Raw genomic sequence first — 19,168 nt, 5'->3', positions numbered from 1 at the left:
CTGATTTTCTATCTTTTTGGTATTGGTTATATCCCATATCTATAGGGTTTTAACAGGGATACTCTAGGAGTAGGCACGGGGACAGAGAACCTCCCCAACTAGTGGGCAACCCTGGGCTGAGGATAGACTAGGGTTTTACAGGGCGAGTATCCCCTGTGGTCCCCTGATCATCCTCTTTTTGATTTTTCTTTCTCCCGTTGCCATTCCATTTTTTCTCCTCTGGGAGGATTACATCACTTACTATTAGTTATTAGGTACCCCCGTACCAATACCCATTACTCTATCATTAAAGGTATTTTTTAAGTCACGTTTATTCTTTATACTTTACTTAATAATGTACTCTAATAATATGCAGGAGTTACATCAAAAGTCTCACTTGTCACCGACACTCCAGTTCTGGTGCCGAGCTCTCTTCTCCTCCGCTCCAGATCTCCACTGGACTGAAAGAGTGAGGCACCGTCTACACATACCGTACATGCCAGCCAATAAATGGCTGCAGATGGTGACGTTTGCAGGCATATCACAAGATGGCTGCCACTGCTGAGGCCTATGATTGACACACTTGCAGTCCAACGGGAATCAGAAGTGGTGGAGAAAGGAGATTGTCACTGGAACTGGTGCACCCGTGACAGGTGAACCTTTATAACACCTGAACCCGGCCTGGCTATAAGCAAAGGGCTTCCCGGTCTGGGAGAACCACTTTAAACCTATGACTGGGGGAACAAAATAAAACCGTACTGAACACCGTTGTAAAGTAAAGTCATAAATTCCAGGAGGAGGACATCGCCCTGAGATTGTGAAGGAATCTGCAAACAGCAGCTTCACGTTTCAGATGGCCATCCAGCGATTCATGTAAAAGTAAGAAAAGAAAATAATGATGCATGTAAATATTAAAAAACAAAAAAACAAGCATACATGTGCCACAATCTGGTACCTGGACAAGAGCCTGGAGAGATCATCAACCTCTGTCAGCACCTGCAAAATGCTGGACCAACTGACTACGCTCAATACCGTCTTGCATTCACAGGGCCGTTTTACAAGCTGCAAGTCGTACAGAGGTATAATACAGCAGCCCCAGAAATGTATGGGGCCATCCTGGACCTTCATTATGTCTCCGCCAAAAAAATTATGGCATGCTCCATTCGCTGCCATACTACAGAGACATTTGTCCTCGGGGAGAATGCAGAGCTTCACTGATGTACCAAATGGTGGAGCCACAAAGGAGCTGCAGGAAAACTTTGTGCTGCGGTACAGGCTCCATGCACAAAGCCTTGCCATATGGAGGACCAGGGGCGGACTGGAAACTTAGTGGCCCTTGAGAAAATACTAAAAGTGGCGCCGTTTTCCAGTCGGGTACAGCAATATCATATTGTGGCACATTATACCACCCCGACAGAGGCAAATACCACAGTCTATCACAAAATGCTGGCAAAATAAATCCCCAAAAACATCCACTGGTGGGCTGTGAGGAGGGCTCAGGCGGCCCCCTGTGTATCGGCCAATCCGCCCCTGTGGAGGACACCTTAGGCACAGTTCACATTAGACAACCCTAAGCCTGAATGCAACATCAAGGGGCTGTGGTTCACAGTTACACCAGTCAGGTCATGTGTCACCGTAAGTACAAAATGGTAGGAAGGGGACGTGACTGAACGTCTTCCATGTGCTTCAGGGGGCTGTAGTCCTTCACAATACCGTAACATCACAAGGAGAAGACTGAAGAGTTCAGCAAAGTGGATGCCAGTGTAAAACAGCCGTGCACTGAGTGGCCCCATCACCTTCTCCCGTTTCCCAGCCATCTGCGCCTGGCATGATAAGGAGGAAGCGTTTGGTGCTGCTGCAACAAAAGGCAATTTAAATTCAGCCGCAGTATGCAAGGAGAAGTATAATGAGATATCCCATGATTTATTTCTTCAATTTGCAGTAAGTATGAGAGACAAAACTGTCTCTACATTTCTTTGCAGCACTGTCTGAACGTTGCAAATGCAAATCTATTACTTGGCATAGTTTTATTCCTATGTTGGAGAAGATGGGGAAATCCGTGGTTTATGCCCACATACAACACGCAAAAAAAAAAAAAAACCACAAATACTTCATAGAGGTAAAGTACATCATCAGAAAATGGCCTATTGTTTTTATGTTTAACATTTTTAAAGAATTTTGGATGATGTTATTTTTAATTTTCCATGTCAATATCTACATTTAAACAAAAACCATAAAATCCTGCGGTTTTCGCACCGGCCACTAAGCCTAATAACAGGCGCCACTTCTTGGTCTATAGAGATCACTTTACTACAGTTATCTGCATATCTGTCATTCCAATCCTGCCTGTAATGATATCACCTCTGTGTATAGATAAGACTGGATGCTCCTATTCTTTCCTTGTACAATGACCTCTGCACAGTCCATGCCTGGAAAACTCTACCATAGAACTGAGTGAGGTCCCCTCCTGTCCAATGTGTCTATGGACCATGTGGCTGCCGTGAAGCAATTTTTTTAATGTTTTCTAAATGCTGTTAAGAACAGCTCAAGCAATATGGCCGCCCCCATAATCATGTTCAGAATTTTTTTTAAAAAAATCTGCAGATGAGAGAGTTATAATGGAGAGTGACAACACATTCATGGTTCCTTCATGCATGGGTTCACCCAAGCAACTATACTTGCATGTTTTCAGGATGGGTCGAGCTCCCCAGAAATTTTTGCAGATCACTTGTTATACAGATTGCTCTTTATTGGCCAAACAGATCATATAACAGACAAGTCTATAGGAACTTGTCTAATGATCTGATCCAAATCAAACCCTGAAAAATAAAACAAATTAATCCGTCTAAAGAGTCCTTTTATTGGCTTTGATTTATAGATCATAGCACATTATCGGTTCTCCAGCGTACCATGAAGTCCTTCAGTGATTTATACTGTAGCCATGACTATGATCATGATAATGTGAAGATACTTTGGGCTATCGAGTAAGTCAAATGAGGTAATGCGCTCACCAACTGCAAAATCTGCAGAACTACCATAAGATGACGGAGCTAATATTTCACTGAGCCATGTCCCCAGAGTAAAAATACTCTACAAAGATGAAGAAGGCTTCTTTTCCCATCATCATGCTCTTCACCACAACCGGCTGTAGTCATCCAGGGCAGCCTGATGGCATAAACAGGATCCCTTGAGTCCACATACTAGGCCATTTATAGTAGATAAGATAGAGAATGGAAACTTGAGGAAAACTGCAAATAAACCCCCCAAAAAGCTGAACCCATCAATTCTGGCGGAACGGACAACCATCTAAATGTATATTGGGGGCCTCCCTGTAGCTGGCCAGCTAAGACCTGTCCTAGGTTGCTAACATAGCTTATATGTTTATACAGCTAGACCTGCCAATAACCTCAATACAGTTCCTATGTTTGTGTGCTAACGACAAAAGCAGAGTTGTTTACAGTGACTTTATGTTTGGATGTCATATAACATATATATTGTGTTCACAGAAGCAAAAAAGATAATATGCATTTAAGATTCATTATATAATGTGAGGTAAGCTCAAGGACACAGCAGAAACAACAGAAAGCATAGAGTTAAACTGTTGTTGCTAAGCAGGAGTCTTGATCAATCCTAGCTAGCCTCACACATAGCAGGAGTTTTGACCAATGACAGCCAGCCTCACAAACAGCTTGTGTGGGAAATTCCCCTAGCAGGAGCTGCTGGAAGCTGAACAGACACACACTCCACTAAGAGCTGTGTTTTATGGAAGCAAGAGGCCAAAATAGGTATTTAAAACAGTCATATAATGTTCCTACTGTTAATATAGTGATTATAACTGTATAATGAACTGGTTAACTGGTTATATGTATGTTTAATTACGGTTCCACCATACAAACGAACTACTGAGCCATAAAATCATACAATCCAAACAAATTGCATACAAATGCAAACTGCTCATACCAGATCATAAGCAATTGTATAGAGCAAACTGCAAACCAAGTAGAGCAAGTAAACTATTGGTAGACCTCAGATATACCTCTCAGAGAGATCATATAAAGTGCTTAAATAACTTGGTGTGCTCTTTAAACCTACTGTTTCCATAGAACGGCGCTAGAGGAGTTACAGAGTAATAGACAGTCTGGTTAGACTAAAAAGTCAGATATCAAAATTTTTCTAATGCTACAGCGCAAAAGGCACTTCATAGTGCTGCCACACTCCCAACTATTCCCCAACAGCAGATGTTGGGGGAGAAAAGTACTGGGCAATTTATTTTCCACAGCTTTTGTTTTAAGGGAGAAGAGCCATGTCTGGCAAGAGTCAGCAGACCACTGTTATATGACCGACCTAAAATGCTAAACAAAATCATTTCTTCTCATATAAAGTCAGTTGTATACATTAAGAAAAATCTATTAAACATTGCTTCTAACATTGTAAACTCCTCCAAATATTTAAGTTGATGATAACTAAATGTCTAAGTATCTTCCTTCTGTCCTTAATGCAAAGATAAAAGGGATGGTCTTTAAGGTCAAGCAGCATTCAATTTACAGCACAGCACTTTGTTGTGTTCATTTTAAGGGGTTGTTTGATCTCCAAAATAAAATGAAAGCCCTGAACGTGTTTACAATAAAGAAACCAACTCACCTGTTCACTGGCGCTCCATTCCAGCTCGGAGGGTCCTATCCCTGTGGAACAGAAGTGTCACATCCTGTCCACCATTTCATTGATCTCAGTGGCGACATTTATTTGAGCGGCACATCACGCTGAGGCCATTGAATGTCTGTAGTGGTGCATGTTACCAACGATAGGACGTAACACTTCTAGTCCAGCAAAGACAGGACCCTCAGAACTAGAACGAAGTAGCAGTGAACAGGCAAATTGGTTTCTTTAATGATTTTAGATGCATTCCGGTCCTAAGTTATAGCTTGAGGGTCAAACAAATCCTTGAAGAGAATTCTCTATAAAGTGGCGCACCTCAGTAGTCAGCAGCATTTTATGCTGAAACCTACCTAAGTAATGCATAAGCTTTCCAATTAATATCCCTATTAGAAATATAATAATATGAATGGCAAACATCTCCTACTGACGTCATTTTTGGAAGCAATCGTGTTTTCCTTCAGTTTTCCATTTATGAGAGATCTTTAAAGTTTACTACTAGGTCAACAGTTGGCAATTTCACAAATGTTTAAGACATTGGCAAGGGATGCCATACAAAACTAAAGCTGCCCTTGGAGAAATACGCTGATTTTGGTGGGAACGGCCAAACATATAATGTTTATGGAAGTGTCCCAACTCTCCTTAGATGCCAGACGATGAGAAATAAGAATCAAGTTAGCTGGATTTCAACATGCAAGTGTTATAAGTCATGTACCAAAGAGGAAGATAATAGACTCTTAATTAAATGAACACTGTCCAGGCTAGGCAAGGCCATAGATTCTAAGGGATCCCCTGGTATTCACCCCTGAACCTTAGCCAGGAGATGTGGTCTTCACTGCAGGTCATGCTCCCCAGAAAAGTCTCAGATTGTGCACACAATGGCGTGGTCACGAATTGAGCAGGGCTTCATCAACAGGAAACGCAGGCAGAAAGATGAAGAAACGATAGAATTTTATAGTCAAGTTCTCATCAGAGGTCAGGACCAAGAAAGAGAGCTTTGAAGATAGCCAAAACAACCAAACCACTTTAAATAAATTGGACAACACACCACTCGGGGCACTGGTAACCTGACACTGCGGTCATAGGATGCAGGAAGACATAGCCTGGAACTGAAGAGCTGCTGCAGAGTGTTGGATGGCCAGAAAAGGAAGAGGAGTTTGATTATGTAGGCAATTAAATTGACTGCGGAAAAGGACTTCCCAAAGGAACCTGGAACTGAAGTGGTGAGGGGTGGCGAGAATGTGGGGTGGTGAGTAAAAGCAAGATTACCTGTTCCTCTTGTCATTAAAATAAACGTGCATGCTTATGGTGGAGTCGGGAGGTATTAACGATGGCCGATGGGTATCTAAGGAGTATGGTCAGCTTAAAGTTTTATTTCTGAGGTCTTCACCAACAGGATAGGAACCTAAAAACCAGGCAGAATTTTTCATTTTTGATGGGAATTTCACAGGAGATTATTACTGTGCACCAGTAACAGCGATGACACCAGACCAATAACCCTAATGCCTAGATAATCAAAAAAAAAAATACCAAAAATGCACAGTATCTAGGATATCAGCTTAACTCCAAAACTTTCTATATTCAAGAAGAAAAGCCAACATTGTTGAAGACCCCTGGCTATAAAAGTGAATGGCAAAGGATAACTACAGTATGTAGACATTATAACAGAAGTTCATCACTAAATCATTTAATTACTGCGAGGACTGGAGATTGAGAAATTATCCTTATAGATTCAAATTACTAATAAATAAAGGGAACATTTTCATAAACTTACAATAGCCATAGAAATAGCAAATTCGATAAATGTCATTGGACCCCTTGTAAAATAATCTATAATTGCCTTGTAAACCACCTCAGAAGAACAAAAACAACTCGAAGCGCTGAAGTTGGTTGCTAAGCATCTTAACATGACCCATGAGGGAAATTAAACCACAAGATATTCACTAAATGGCACTTAGACCACATACACACTCTAAAATGAGAGAAATCACTCTAAAATTCATTACAATATATATGGAACACAACAATGCATGTAACCAGGTCTTCCACTGTAAAGCAATTCAAGAGAGGGAAGCAAAAATGACAATGAAAATCCACTGGGCAGTGTTAATAGCCCATGTACCTTCATGTATTTTCTCAAAAACTCAAATATTTCACATCAAAATTTACTTCTACTTTAAATACGCAGAGAGCACATAGATCAAACCTGTGGCTGAAGAACTTCGGAGTTGGCCATTTGGCGATAGACGTTCCTCCATCACGTCAGGAAGGTCAGTTTCTACACCTAATTCTTGCCCTTAAGGGCATTTGCCATCTTATGATGAACAGCTCATTTAATCAGAGAATTCCAATAAAATTTGATATCTGAAACCGCAGCTGGCAAATGGAGCCCCGTTCACGAGCTAGATGTGGATCCCTGCGGTGGGACACGCATGTATCAGACTTTCATGGCATATCCTGTGGATATGAAAGCTCGGCGATGGGAAAACTCCAATATACTGTATGTTTGATATATTCTAATGTGGAAAGAATTAGCTACAAGCTAGAAACTGACAATTTTTGCCATTTAGTCGTTTTGGACAACCCCTATTTAAAGGGGTTGTCCAACAAAACATATTCTACATTTTTCAAACCAGCATCTTGATGTGAATACTTTGTAATTGCAAATAATTAAAAATTTTGTATAGCCAGTGAGCGATCCAATAAAATGTATCTGTACAGCGCCACCTGCTGTTTGTTCTTTCCTAACTTTTCCGTCCACCTCAATGAGCTTGTTGCACGCGTTCAGTTTAAATCTTCAACTGTCATCAGCCATATATTCTGTTTGTCCCTGTGACTGCCACAGCTTCTAAGCTGCAGCAGAAAGGACACAACCCTTGAAACAGGACACACTCCCTGAGGGGCAGGCCTGTAATAAATCTAGCAAAGTAATTGGAGCAAGGAAAGGACAGATCTCTGGTTCCAGCTTTGTTAGAAAGATTGTCATGTCGGAGTTTCACTTTTTACATAAATCATGGTATAACAACTTTATCTTGACCCTCCCTCCCCCCGAGACCCCCAGTAAATTGAAATGTTTGTTAGCTATACAGTGTATTACATGAACAGAGCAGTTTGCAAGGTTCATTCTAGCGCTTAGAAAGGAAGGGGACCCCCCTGTGTTGTCCATATGGTCGTGGGCTGTCAAGATACAGAGAGAACCCCTTCAAGTCCTGTATGGCTAGATCTGTCCTTCTGACTTTGTGAATAAAACTAACTGCCTGACGTACACTACGGCATGGCACACTGTGAAATATAAACGCAAACAAGCAATTAAAACCCAACGGATTGCGCTGAAACGGCACTTCACGTTCATTAGTCATAGCCGTGATGTAGCCCGCTTCTAAATAACCAGAATAAATGCAACACCTCTGTGCAAAAGACCTAAGAATACATCTAATTAAGGTGTACGTGAAAAGTGAGAGAAGCTTTAATTAGAAATCTAACAAAAGCGTAAAGAATGTATTATAAATGTTAAGCAATTAAAACGTAAGCCTTCGTGATTTGTGACTATATTTAGTGCACAAATTAGAACAGTTATCATAACTGAAGACAAAATGTAGGTAATGTGCACAAATTGATAATTGGTGTCTGAACATCTGTTACAATGACAGCCATGTGACCCAAAGACAAAAAAATAAAGTAAAAATAAAAAAAGACAACATAAAAGTAAGAGTATAGACACCAATTTTTTTTAATTGTTCATTTGCTTCCCAAATGCAAAATTAATTAACTTTCTAGATAATCTCCACTGAAAATATTTTACTATTTTATTGCTGTAGAGCAGGAGTGCTCAACCTGCGGCCCTCCAGATGTTGCAAAACTACAACTCCCAGCTGTAGGCTATCCAGGCATGCTTGGAGTTGTAGTTTTGCAACAGCTGGAGGGCTGCCGGTTGGGCATGCCTGCTGTAGAGTATGCGTAACTCCTTCAGGTAGCTGGTTGACATTGTTTCTGACATAGACTGGACAGTACACTGCTCCTGGCTTTGTTGGCCCTCTCTACTTTCCCCTTTTAAAATCTCAGTGTTAGGGCTCATGCACACGAACGTGTGCCAGCGGGCCCCTGCTCCGGACCACAAATTGCGGTCCGCAATGCACGGGCACTGACCGTAGGGCTGCCGTATGCGGACGCAGGACCCATTCACTTTAATAGGGTCCAGGATCCGCACTGCAAAAATGTAGTGCATGCACTACTTTTTTGTGGTGCGGAGGCACGGACAGAAAACATACGGAACCACTCCATAGTGCTTCCATGTGGTTTCGTGCCTCCGTTCCGCACTGCACCTTCCGGATTGCGGACCCATTCAGGTGAATGGGTCCGCATCCGTGATGCGGTGCACAAACGGTCGGTGCCCGAATATTGCAGTCGCGTGGATGAGCCCTTAGAGATAGCAACAGGGAAGGAGGGAGAGGATGTACAGGGCAGATCAGAGTGGGTTGCATCCAAGTCTTCAGGCAGGGCAAATCAAGCACGTTATACTGCAAGTGCAGATAGGAAAGAGCAGATTGAAATCAATCCAGGTGTAGAGTTGTACTAATGCATGAGAGCTAGTGAAGGTAGCAGTATCCTGAACTCACATCCAGCAAGTATTAAGTAAAACTAGGAGCAGGTTGTAAACTGCAGTTTGAGATTTCAGACAAACTTAGAGCAACTTTTTAACTTAAAGGGGTTGTTTTATCATGGACAATGGGGTCATATGGCTAGAAAATGCCCCCATTGTCTTACAGGTGCCGGTCCTACCGCTGGGACCCGCAGTATATCGAGAATGGAGCCCCGCAAGAGAGGGAGGGCGCACTGCACGTGCGCAGCCGCCCTCCATTTATTTTCTATGGGGCCAGCGAAAAAAGACATTTCCGCCGGCCCCATAGAAATCAATGGGAGCGGGGGGCCGCGCATGCGCGGTATGCTCCCATTCACTTCCATGGGAAGCCGGCTTGGTGGTGGCAGGACCGGAGTCCTCCAGCCATCACCTTGCGGGGCTCTGTTCTCAATATAAGTGCAGGTCCCAGTGGTGGGACCTGCACCTATAAGACAATCGGGGCATATCCTAGCGATGAGACAACCCTTTTAAGGTATCTACTAACATGTAAGTATAATTTTTACATGTCAGTGTGTCCCTTGCCTTTAAAGAGGCTGACCAGTGTCAGCAAGAAACCAGACACCACTGGGGAGTAGCCTGAAATAAAGAACTGAACTGCATTTATCTAGCAGATCCAGTGCTGCCGCCAGTTCTCCCAGCCTGGTTATGTTTACCCAGAAGCAGAAAGTGATAACTGCAGCCAATCACTGCCTTCGATGCACCAAAGAGTAAAGTGATTGGCTGCAGCAGTTCTATATTGTTGACAAGATTTCACCAATGCAGCAATCAGAGCCAGGAGAACCGGAGCGGCAATGATGGATCTGCTAGCTAAGTAGCGCTCAATTCTTTATTTCAGGCAAACGGTAATCCAGAATATTGATTACCTATCCTCACCTATCAGGTTTGACAAATCCACACCCCCACCAAGTAGCTGTTACAAGTCAGTACCTGAACTACACAGCTCAGTCCATCTTGTAGTAACTGCAGCGCTGTTCTCAATGAGGATATGCAATCCATATTAAAAACCAAACTAAATGTTGGGTTGAAGTTCCCTGCAGATGCCCCTCATCCCTCCCACCATAAGCATTAGGCTAGGGCTCCATGGCCTTCTCTGGTTGTGCAAGAACTGCAGCAAAACAGTTAAATTGCCGCAACGCATATTGACATTCTGTAGATTTATTATCCATTAGGCAGTTGAAAATTTTCAGTTAAAAAATTTGGAATAAAAAAAAAAAAAAAAAAAAAAAGTCACCCTCGGCATCACCCACTTCTATGTCAGAAAAAGTGGATCAGGTGCTTCATAAATATGGCGCTCATTCTGATAACCCTTTTGCTCAGAGTACGGTATTCACACCAGATCACCGGCATATATACATTGATAAATCTCCTACTGCCCACCTTTTACATAGCCGGCTGCCTGCAGCCACCACTAGAGGGAGCTCCGTGCATAGGAATTAAAGGGGTAGGCCCATCTCACACACCGAGCAAGTGAGGCCATCCTGCATTCACCTCTATGGGAGTGCCAAAAAGAGTCAAGAGCTGGCTCCGCTATTTCTGGAACTCCCATACAGGTGAATGGGGCAGCGGCCGCGGTTGCACAGATTGCTCTCCATTCAATTCCATGGGAGTTCCAGAAACAGCCAAGCGCGTTCACTCTGCTCTTTTCGGAACTCCCATAGAAGGGGGCCGTTCTAGAAATAGGTGCAGGTCCACCGAGGTGCGACCACGGCCTATCCGACATTGGTTGCCGAACCTAGCGATATGCCACCAATGTGTGAAATGGGCCAACCCCTTTAAATGCATTTACAATTGATTGAAACAGAAGCTGCTGTAATCTGTTTGCACTGGGATCCCCCCAGTGGTGGCTGCATGAAAATTCAGGGTTTTCAGAGTGGAAAGAGCGCTCCACCCCCTCCCTCCACCTTGGGCTCCAGTTGCATGGTCTACCGCCATTGCAGGTATGCCACTGCAATGATGCATAGCTGTTCAATGAGTGATGTCTGAAAGTGATGCCAGTGAATAGTTGTGTGCTAACGGGCTGGCATCTCAATGGCCATAAGGACGGGTGGTGGCAGCATGTATTTGGGGTGCAATTTATGCTCGAATTGCTGCCTGAAGGGGAAGGTGAATACAAGATTAAGTGAGTGGCAGATCGACCCCTTGCAGTCTTGCCAACGTCACGTGACAGGATGGCGCACACAGACGGGGTAACAATTTTTGGCACTCAGCTGTGGATAGATGTAGAATACCCTCTCCTTACCTATTTACCACCAAACAGACCCCCGCCCCCCCACCATGACACTGAACGAGCCTCGCTTACACTTTGTCAGTGCCGTGAACAAGGAAAGAAATGAATTCTTGGTAATTGATGTGATAATGTGCCGCATTACCGCGATTATATCGCTCTAACGTGTGTTCCATAATAAGGTTCCGTGACGAGGCGGTAATGCCCCGCCACCATGGAGAAGCAATGGTTGGGGGTGCAAGAAATTAATGTTTTCATTTGTACTTTCCTTATTATTCTTTTCCAGAGATTCGGCTTTCTCTCATCAGTGAGCAGCGCCAGTTATTAAAAAGATTAAACGAATACATTAATTATGCATTCATTAAAATAACCCGCAGCTTAAGCAAAGCTCGGCGGAGCACAGGACGCTGCGAGGACGACGCACGCTGGGTATTCATGCTCCAGAGGTAGATTTCTGGCTCACGAAATCTACAATAACCCATAAAGGAAGGACTATCTGATACCTGCCGGATGCACATGGGAACAGGATGGACCATATGAGCCATGTGCTCTAGTCACTAGAGCCTTTATGGGTGGGGGAGGGTAGGTATATTGGGACCGAAATACTGAAAAGGGGTTGTACAGGATTAGAAGGGGAAAAAAAGGCTATTTTCTTCCAAAAACAGCGCCACATCTGTCCACAGGTTGCATGTGGTATTGCAACTGATTCAGTTAAAAGGAGCTGCGCCGACTCCAGACTCAACCGGTGGACGGGTATCGCGCGGTTTCTGAAAAATAGTAGTTCTTAGTTGTAGCCCCCCTTGTCCCTGGTCTGTGTCCGATACTGCAGCCTTATCCCCGTGACTGTGTCTAATGGCAAGAGGACAGAGCAACTTCTATGTATTCATGGTTTTAGTCATAAGCCCGACAATTTATGTGATTTTTTTTCCCCAACTTACAAATTTGAAAATTCTATAAAAAAATTGTGAATGAAAAATCTATGTGATTTTTTAAGAAATATGCCCTTATAGTGTACAGTGCGAGGTACCGAGAGTTAGGAGTGTCTGAGCAGACCCCTTTTTACTAGTCTTTTCAATCTCCTTTAAGGGGATTGTTCAGAATGAAGAGAACATTTCTCTTTGAGAAGCAGTGCCCTGCCTGCCCGCAGGTTGTGCCTGTTACTGCAACTCAACTCCACTGAATGGCGTGGCACACACTGCCTGCGGAAATGGGTGGGACTTTTTACAGCCACGATTTTCTAACCCTGGACAACCCCTTTAAGTCATCTGAGAGACAGACTTGTTGTGAGGGATGTGAATAGAGACCCCACTGAAATGGTTTTGGTGATTCACGTAAGAGTTTGTGCAAGAATGGGGGATTCTTGGCAACCCCTCTCTGCCCCCCCCCCCCCCCCAATTCTGCCGGACCTGCAAAGGGAAAATGGCTTTCCTTCTTCCCAGCGCTGGCTCCCCTCTCCTCCTCCTGTAGGCTTGCGATGCTCCGCCAGGCTCCATCGATGTCAACATCCAGTGATTGGCTGCAGCGGTGTCTGGCTGCAGTTGCCTCATGTGACCATTTGTCATGACGCAAGGGGAGCCAGGCAGCGCCACGGCCAGTGATTGGCTGCAGCGATGTGAAATCGGGTGCTGACATTGATGGAGCCCAGCGGAGCATCACAGGCCTGGAGGAGAAGGAGCGGGGAGCTAGCGCCAGGAAGCAGGTAAGTCATCTTCCCTGTGCGGGTCTTGCACAAGCCTTTTGAAGCAAGTCCCCACCAGATTGGAGGTACATTCCCTAGTTTGTGGAGAGTCATACAGCCCTCTAAGGCAGAGGGAGAACGAGCATTTTTCAAGAATACTAGACTTCTATGAATCAATAGAAATGTTCTCACCCTGTGTTTTTCCTTGACTTTTTTCCTATATGCTTCTTTATCGTATTTATCCTCTTCAGTCAGCCGTTGTCTTGCTTTTGCCAAATCGATGCCATTTCGACCATCATCCTCATCATCGTCCTCACCAGTATCTTCTACTACCGCCTTCTGTACTGGGGGCCATTGCTGTACTGCCTGCAAACAGAAAACATTGCATTCAAACAGTTAACGTGCAAGGTCAATAATCTCTATTTGTAGTGCAGCGATTAAAGGAATGGGAATTAAAAAAGTACATACAAAAAAAATCTCAATAAATTCCAGGAGTAGTACCTGCTCATTTAAAGGGGGTCTCATCACAGACGATGGGGGCATATCGCTAGGATATGCCCCCATTGTCCGATAGGTGCGGAGCCCCAAAAGTGATGAAGGGCGCACTGCGCACATGCAGCCGCCCTCCATTCATTTCCAGCTATTTCCGTTGGGTCCATAGAAGTGAATGGGAGCGGTGGGCGGTCATGCGCGGTGCACTCCCATTAACTTCTATGGGGAGAGCGCTTGGTGGTGGCCGGACTGGAGTCCTCCAGCCACCACTTTGCAAAGCTTCGTTCCCGATATAGCGTCGGGTCCCAGTAGTGGGACCAGGACCTAAAAAACAATGGGGGCATATTCTAGCGATATATGCCCCCACTGTCTGAGATGAGACAACCCCTTTAAGGGGCTCTCCGAGTGTATAATGCTCAAGATAGGTCACCAATATCTGATCGGTGGGGGTCCGGCTCCCAGCACCCCTACGGCTTTCTGTCAGGGAACTGATCTGGCGGCTAATGTGTAACTTCTGACATAAACGCCCATTATAGCTGAAGTGTTATCAAAGTGATAAGAATATGGCTTATATACGTGTTTCTGAGCGGTCAGGAGTTCAGAGATCAGGGATTCACATGAACCGCCAGATGAGTTCCCCGACAGGACCCAGCATAAAACAGAAAGCCTGCTACCCCTCAAAAGTTACACCGAAGCCGATAGCTATACTGGGAAAATGGATGAAAACTTAAATGCCAACTGAAAAAATTATTTATATCCCAAAATGAGTAGAATGCAATAATAATAAAAAATTGCTCCTAAAAATGTCCATAGCCTTTAAAAGGAGTTTTCTCACTCCAGCAAATAGCATGTATCATGTAGAGAAAGTTACTACAAGCCACTTACTAATGTATTGTGATTGTCCATATTGCTTCCTTTGCTGGCTGGAGTCATTTTGCCATCACATTATACACGGCTTGCATCCAGGGGTTACGTCCACCCTTCAATCCAGCAGTGGTCATCGCGCTTGCACACAATCAGAAAAGGCGCCAGCCTGTGTTTAGAGAGCACTTTCTCCTATAGTGTGCAAGCACGACGACCGCTGCTAGATCGCAGGGTGGTCCTAACCCCTGGAAAAGAGCAGTGTATACTGTGAATGATGAAAAATGAATCCAGCCGGCAAAGGAAGCAATATGGACAATCACAATACATTAGTAAGTGCCTTGTAAAAGTTTCAAACACATGGTTTGTGTCATTTTTTTTTAATTCCTTTTATTCCGCCAAATCAAAGATGATAAATCTCCCCCCTAGAAATGTGGGGGGGGGGGGGGGATGACCGATCCCACAGAAGTCTGCGAGTGTGGCTCAGTTCAGCTCACGTTTGGCCCTTCTGGTGGAGGTCACGTTGGGAGGTGTTCCTCATTCATCTCTCAGGTGGAAGAAACGAATGTGCGGGCAAACAATGGGATACATCAACCATAGGCTCCCACATTTATAAAAAATAAAAAAGCACCCCGTGGACTTCTGTGGGGTACCTCTAGTCTACACAATGTGACTGTATAAAGGCAAAATGGTGCATTCCAATCTGACAGATGAATTAGTAAATACGCTCTTGGCATCCATCGGAGCCCTATGGATATGCCGGGCATATAAGCCAAATGTCGGACTCAAAGGCAATCTCAACAGAGCCTAGGATAACTGCATAAAACAGGCAGAGAAAACAGAAGGCTGAAGACTGAGGGGTCCAGAAGCTTGTTTGATGGTCGTCACCCACCCAGACTGGTCTCACCTGATATCTAGGAGTGTTGGCAGAGTGCAAAAAACCCAAAAAAAACCAAGATCAATGATGGCGTTACTAGAGAATACGTTTCCTTTAATGAACGTGCCTATGGTTTACCAATAACAGAGAGAACTTCTGCATAGCGCATTAAAACTCATCCCCCGGGGGATACAGTAGAACTTGGCTCGAGCCGAGGATGCATGTAATTGCTGAAACTTGCATTTGGCACCCGCACAGCAATAAGAAATATCCGCTGAACGCCTCCCCTCTGCACGATATAATAATTATATAATCTGGCATCGGAGTGCCTTTTTAACAAATTTTATGGATCGGAGTTAAAGTTAGGAAACAATATTATTCCCCTTGGAAAAACCATTACCTTTCATTCCATAACCAGAACCATCTGCCTCGTACAGAGCAATATAATGGTCCTGGTGTGGGGCCAAGTCGATTACGTTTTTATCTCTCCTGGCTCACAGGAGGGCGGCCCGGGGCGCGTTACAGGAGCACGCGACTTTCTAGTGCACGGAAACATTAATGCTTCACATTCAATTACTAAAATATGTGCTTTGTTAGCAAAATCTCCACGAGGCTATTCTCCGCGGTCGCACGGCAGAGCGGGTTACGTCATGTAGGAAGAAATGGACGCGCTAGGATGTGAGCGATTCCTGCAGAACGGTAATTGTGGGCATTTCTATGCAGATGGTAAAAAAAACAACTCCTGATTACGAGAGGCGATGAGCGGGATCCTCAAGATGCCGACACAGGATATTAGGCTTTTACATTTTTCCACTATAATAGATGGGGGTAAAAGAAGGGAATACTGGGAGATTTCAGCTCTGAGGTCAGCACATTTGTGAATGCAGCTCTGGAATATAATGCAGGCTGTAACACATAATCAGTAGGAGTCATGTATCGTATTGACCAAGTTAGGAGTATGCCATCCCTTTATGGCAGGATTGTGGGGTACCCAGGACCCCAACCTGAGAATAAGAGGGCTGCAGTGCTGATTTAGCCTTGTATCCCCTCAGACCCTGGGGCGCCTATCACTAGGATATGCCACTAATTTCAGGTGCGGGTCCTACCTCTGTGACCCACGCTTATCTCCAGAATGGGACACCCAGGGTGAACGGAGGACAGCTGTGTATGAGAATTCCGAAAATAGGCGAGCACTGGCTGAGCCATTTCCGGCAGTCCCATTGGCTACGGTACGCTCTCCACTCTGGCTCGGCTATTTTTGGAACTCCCATAGATATTAATGGAGAACACGACGCATATGCACAATGCACTCCTTCCCTTTTGGGGGCCCGTTCTGGAGATAGGTGGAAGACCTAGAGGTGGGCCCTGCACCTATCTGAGATTGATGGCATATCCTAGCGATATGATACCAATGTCTGAGATGGTCCAACCCCTTTTAAGTCGCACTCCCAGTTACTGGCTTGTGAGGGTACCACCTCCATTTGAATAACCGAACGGAAGGAGGATAGCATGCCATGGGCCTTGGGTGGCAAAACAGAATACACATAACACACGTTACAGAGCTATCATAGTGTACAGCTAGTAGCCAGGAGCGTCGCGGAGCAGGGGTGAGCATCTAAACTGCTTCTGTGGCATCTTCATACTCGGGATCGTGGAGGTCCCAGAGGGTGGATCCTTCCCAATCACAAAGAAATGGCAATCACTTTATCAGATGGGAATAACCCTTAAAGGGGTTGTCCAACCCGGACATACCTATAATTTCACCAAGGCAGCCCCCCTGACGAGCATTAGAGCAGTTAATGCTCCGATGCTCTCTCTTGCCCAGCACAGGGCAAGGGCTCTTTTATTTACTATAACACACTGCCGGGCGGAAGCTTCTGCCCAGCAGTGTGTTCGGTGACGTCACCAGCTCTGATGGGCGGGCTTTAGCGCTGCCCTAGCAGTTTTACAGGCTAGGGCAGCGCTAAAGTCCAGCAATCAGTACTGGTGTCGTCACTGGGCTCACTGCTGGGCGGAAGCCTCCGCCTGGCAGCCCTAAGGAGAGCCGGGTACGTCACCGGAACTCCACAAAATGCCTTTGCCCTGTGCGATTCAGTGCAGGGCAAAGGAGAGCATCGGAGCATGAACTGCTCTAATGCTCTTGTCAGGGGGGCTGCCGGGGTGAAACTCTGGGAATGTCCAGGTTCAGCTATGCACCCGGACAACCCCTTTAAAATTCCAGTCACAACCTCTGTGCCCCTCGGAGTACCTTTTACTTGCTCAACAGTGGTAACTTAAAACCATTTTTATTTAGAGATTTAAAATATTAGTTTTTGAAGCCATCTGGTTTTTCATTTGGGAAAAATACTAAAAATGGAAAAAAAGAAAAAGAAAAAAAACACAAGCCATGTGGGGAACCTCTGCTCTGAATTCACATTATTAGAACGTTAGTGTTCACACAGATGGTATTTCTAAAAAAAAATACACACATGCAGACATGGCCAAAAGTTTTGAGACTCACAAGTTTTGGTTTCCACAAAGTTTGCGTATTCGGTGCTTTTGGATCTTTTTGTTAGACGTTCCTATGGTATAGTGTAGTACTGAACTTTTACTGACAAATCCATCAAGTTTATGCAAAAACTCAATATTGCCGGAGTTATTGGAGTTTATCACAATTTCTATGTATCTGTTTATCCACCTGCCTTTTGAGGATTGACCGCAGGTTCTCAATGAAATTCAGATCTGAGGAGTTTCCTGGCCATGGATCTAAAAATTCAGGGTGAGATTTATCAAGACTAGTGCTTTTTGCGCCTGTCTTGACATCCTCTGCACTCACGGAGGATGCGCCTAATTTATGACTAACCAGAAATCTACGACAGCTCAGAACTGCCATTGAATTCTGGCTTCATTTAAGCCAGAAAACTGGTTGACGCCCCTTCCCTGCCCTTGCCACACAACCTTTTAGAAAAGGGGCAAGGAGGGCAAAAAAAAAATAAAAAAAAAAAAGTTGCAAAGACTTTTTAACGCCACTTTTCAGGCAAAAAAAATATTAAAAAATACTTTTAAGGCATAGAGAGAACGATAAATCACCCCCTCAATGTATTGTTCTCCGAATCTCTTGTGCACGGTGCTCGATCGTGCTGGAAAAGGCATTGTTCATCATCAAATCGCTCCTGGTTCTTCGGGAGAAGTTGCTCTTGGAGGATGTTTGATACCATTCTTTACTTATGGCCATGGTCAATGAGCCCACTCCCTTTGATGAGAAGAATCTCCACAAATGAATGGTCTAAGGATGCCTTACTGTTGGCATGGCAGACGACTCAAGGTAGTGCTCACCCTTTTTTCTCCAGATGTCCCAAAAAGTCTGAAAGGGGCTTTATCAGAGAAGATAGCTTTACCCCAGTCCTTGATGTTTTTCTAGGAGAGAAGTGGCTTCTTTGCTGCCCCTTCTTGACATCAGGCCATTTTCCAATAGCCTTCTCCTCACTAAGACCTGCCTGCTGCCATTCCTGAGCAAGTTCTGCACTGGTGGCGACCTAACCCCATAGCTGAATGCCCTGTAGGCTACCTTCACATGACCATATCTGTTCTGACATCCACACAAATACGGATACTGGCCGTGTGCATCCCACACTTTTCACAGAACCACTGTCAAAATGCCTATTCTTGTTCGCAAAATGGACATGAATAGAATACGTTCTATAATTTGTGTCATGGTCATACGGATGAGGACACAACACGGGTGACATCTGTGTGCGGCTTTTTGCAGCACCATAGAAATTAATG

The 19,168-nt window shown here is 44.5% G+C and overlaps 1 protein-coding gene across 1 annotated transcript in view; it reads right to left on the bottom strand.

Moving 5' to 3' along the window:
• The window catches only part of DDX10 (DEAD-box helicase 10), a 207,786-nt gene that overhangs the window by 95,614 nt on the left and 93,004 nt on the right, over positions 1 to 19,168 (bottom strand). Inside the window, exon 15 of the mRNA XM_040426259.1 lies at positions 13,366 to 13,539. Within this exon, the coding sequence (XP_040282193.1) occupies positions 13,366 to 13,539 (174 nt within the window). The remainder of the gene's footprint in view (positions 1 to 13,365; positions 13,540 to 19,168) is intronic.

The sequence above is a fragment of the Bufo bufo genome, chromosome 3 (genome assembly GCF_905171765.1).
Source record: "Bufo bufo chromosome 3, aBufBuf1.1, whole genome shotgun sequence".
NCBI lineage: Eukaryota > Metazoa > Chordata > Amphibia > Anura > Bufonidae > Bufo > Bufo bufo.
Note: the sequence above shows the minus strand (reverse complement) of the source record. Positions and strands in the feature narration are given on the sequence as shown.